This window comes from Malaclemys terrapin, chromosome 1 (assembly GCF_027887155.1).
Source record: "Malaclemys terrapin pileata isolate rMalTer1 chromosome 1, rMalTer1.hap1, whole genome shotgun sequence".
Lineage (NCBI taxonomy): Eukaryota > Metazoa > Chordata > Testudines > Emydidae > Malaclemys > Malaclemys terrapin.
Window position 1 is genome coordinate 168,764,088 of NC_071505.1, and position 1,667 is coordinate 168,765,754.

A 1,667-nucleotide genomic window follows, 5' to 3' on the forward strand; every position below is an offset into this window, starting at 1 on the left:
TACTGGAACCACGTCTCTTATACATTCTATACACTCTACTTAATGTATTAATAAAATAACAATAGCTCAATGGGGCGAGAGCCTCAGTTGATGTAAATTTGTGTAGCTTCATTGATTTCAATGGAGCAAATGCCAGTTTGCACCAGCAGATGCTCTGGCCCCCTACCTGGAAGGTTCTTTAGAAAGAAAAAGTGGTGTTCATTGACTATTCTCATTGTTTGCACACTGACTATTTTCCCACATCCTTTTCCTTGACAGATTTTTTAAAAAGCCACTGTGTAAATGGGAAATCAAACACACATAATGGAATTCATTTTCCTGGGCTTTTCAAACCATCCCAACCTTCAGATTTTATTCTTCCTGGTGTTCTTGGTCATCTACATAGTAACCCTCCTGGGGAACACGCTGATCTTAACCCTGACCAGGGCTGATCCAACCCTTCACACACCCATGTATTTTTTTCTTAGTAATCTGTCCTTCTTAGATATCTGCTACACGTCCGCCACGGTGCCAGTCATGCTGGTCAACTTCTTTAGGCGCAGGAAAACCATCTCGTATGCCGGGTGCATGGCCCAACTATTTTTCCTCATTACCTGCGCCGGCACAGAGTGTGTCCTGTTGGCCGTCATGGCTTATGACCGATATGTGGCTATCTGCAAGCCCTTGAGCTACCGAAGCATTATGAGCAACAGGCTTTGTATGCAATTGGCGGGGTTTTCATGGCTGTGTGGCTTGGTGAATTCCCTGGTGCACACTCTCCTCACATCAGCCATAGTCATATGCAAGTCCAATCAACTCAGCCACTTCTTTTGTGATGTCCCGTTGCTGCTGAAGCTCTCTTGCTCAGAGACCTCTGTCAATGAAGCTGTACTTCATTTGGCTAGTGCCTTGATTGGACTGAGCCCTTGTCTGTTCACCATGGTCTCCTATGGCCACATCATCAGCACCATCCTGAAGATCCATTCAGCCAAGGGCCAATTCAAAGCTTTCTCCACCTGCACCTCCCATCTGATTGTGGTCATCATCTTCTACAGCACCTCCAACTTCAATTATAATCGGCCCAGCTCAGGCTACTCTTTGGACATAGACACCTTGGTTTCGTCGTTATATTGCATTGTGACCCCCATGTTAAACCCGGTTATCTATAGTCTAAGGAATAAAGAGGTGAAGGGTGCATTGAAAAAAATGGGCAGAAAATATTTCGCTGCAGTGGCCAGGCCCAGAGGAAGGGAGGGGGAACGTCAATGACATGAGCATTGCTTTAGCTCAGCAGAAAGGGAGCCCCCGTGTAAAACAAGTAGCAAGGCATCTTAATCCGGGTTTGCTGAACTCCGTGGAACTCAAGGGCTTGGTGACTCTCCAACCACGTTGTGGAGGCTGGGTCAACAATCAGACAGATTTGAGTTTACTACTAATTCTTATTACTCCTGGAGCCCTTGACTGAGATCAGAGCCCCAGGGTGTTTGCACAGTGGATAGCACAGAGTGAGATACAGTCTCTGTCTGAAAGAGTTTACAATCTAAGGCCACAGTCCTACAAATTACTCCATCTGGGAGGACCTGTGCACCTGTAGGGGAGCTACATGTGTGCAAAGAGGCATGACTCTGCAAAATAACTTGTGGGATTGGGGCATCAGATCAGACAAAGGGAAGAGAAGGAAGGAAGTA

The 1,667-nt window shown here is 46.3% G+C and overlaps 1 protein-coding gene across 1 annotated transcript; it reads left to right on the plus strand.

The window, feature by feature from the left end:
* Positions 1–282: 282 nt before the first annotated feature.
* On the plus strand, positions 283–1,248 carry LOC128834809 (olfactory receptor 2G3-like). The gene has a single exon (XM_054023963.1). The coding sequence runs from the start codon at positions 283–285 to the stop codon at positions 1,246–1,248; it is 966 nt and encodes a 321-aa protein (XP_053879938.1).
* The last annotated feature ends 419 nt before the right edge of the window (positions 1,249–1,667 follow it).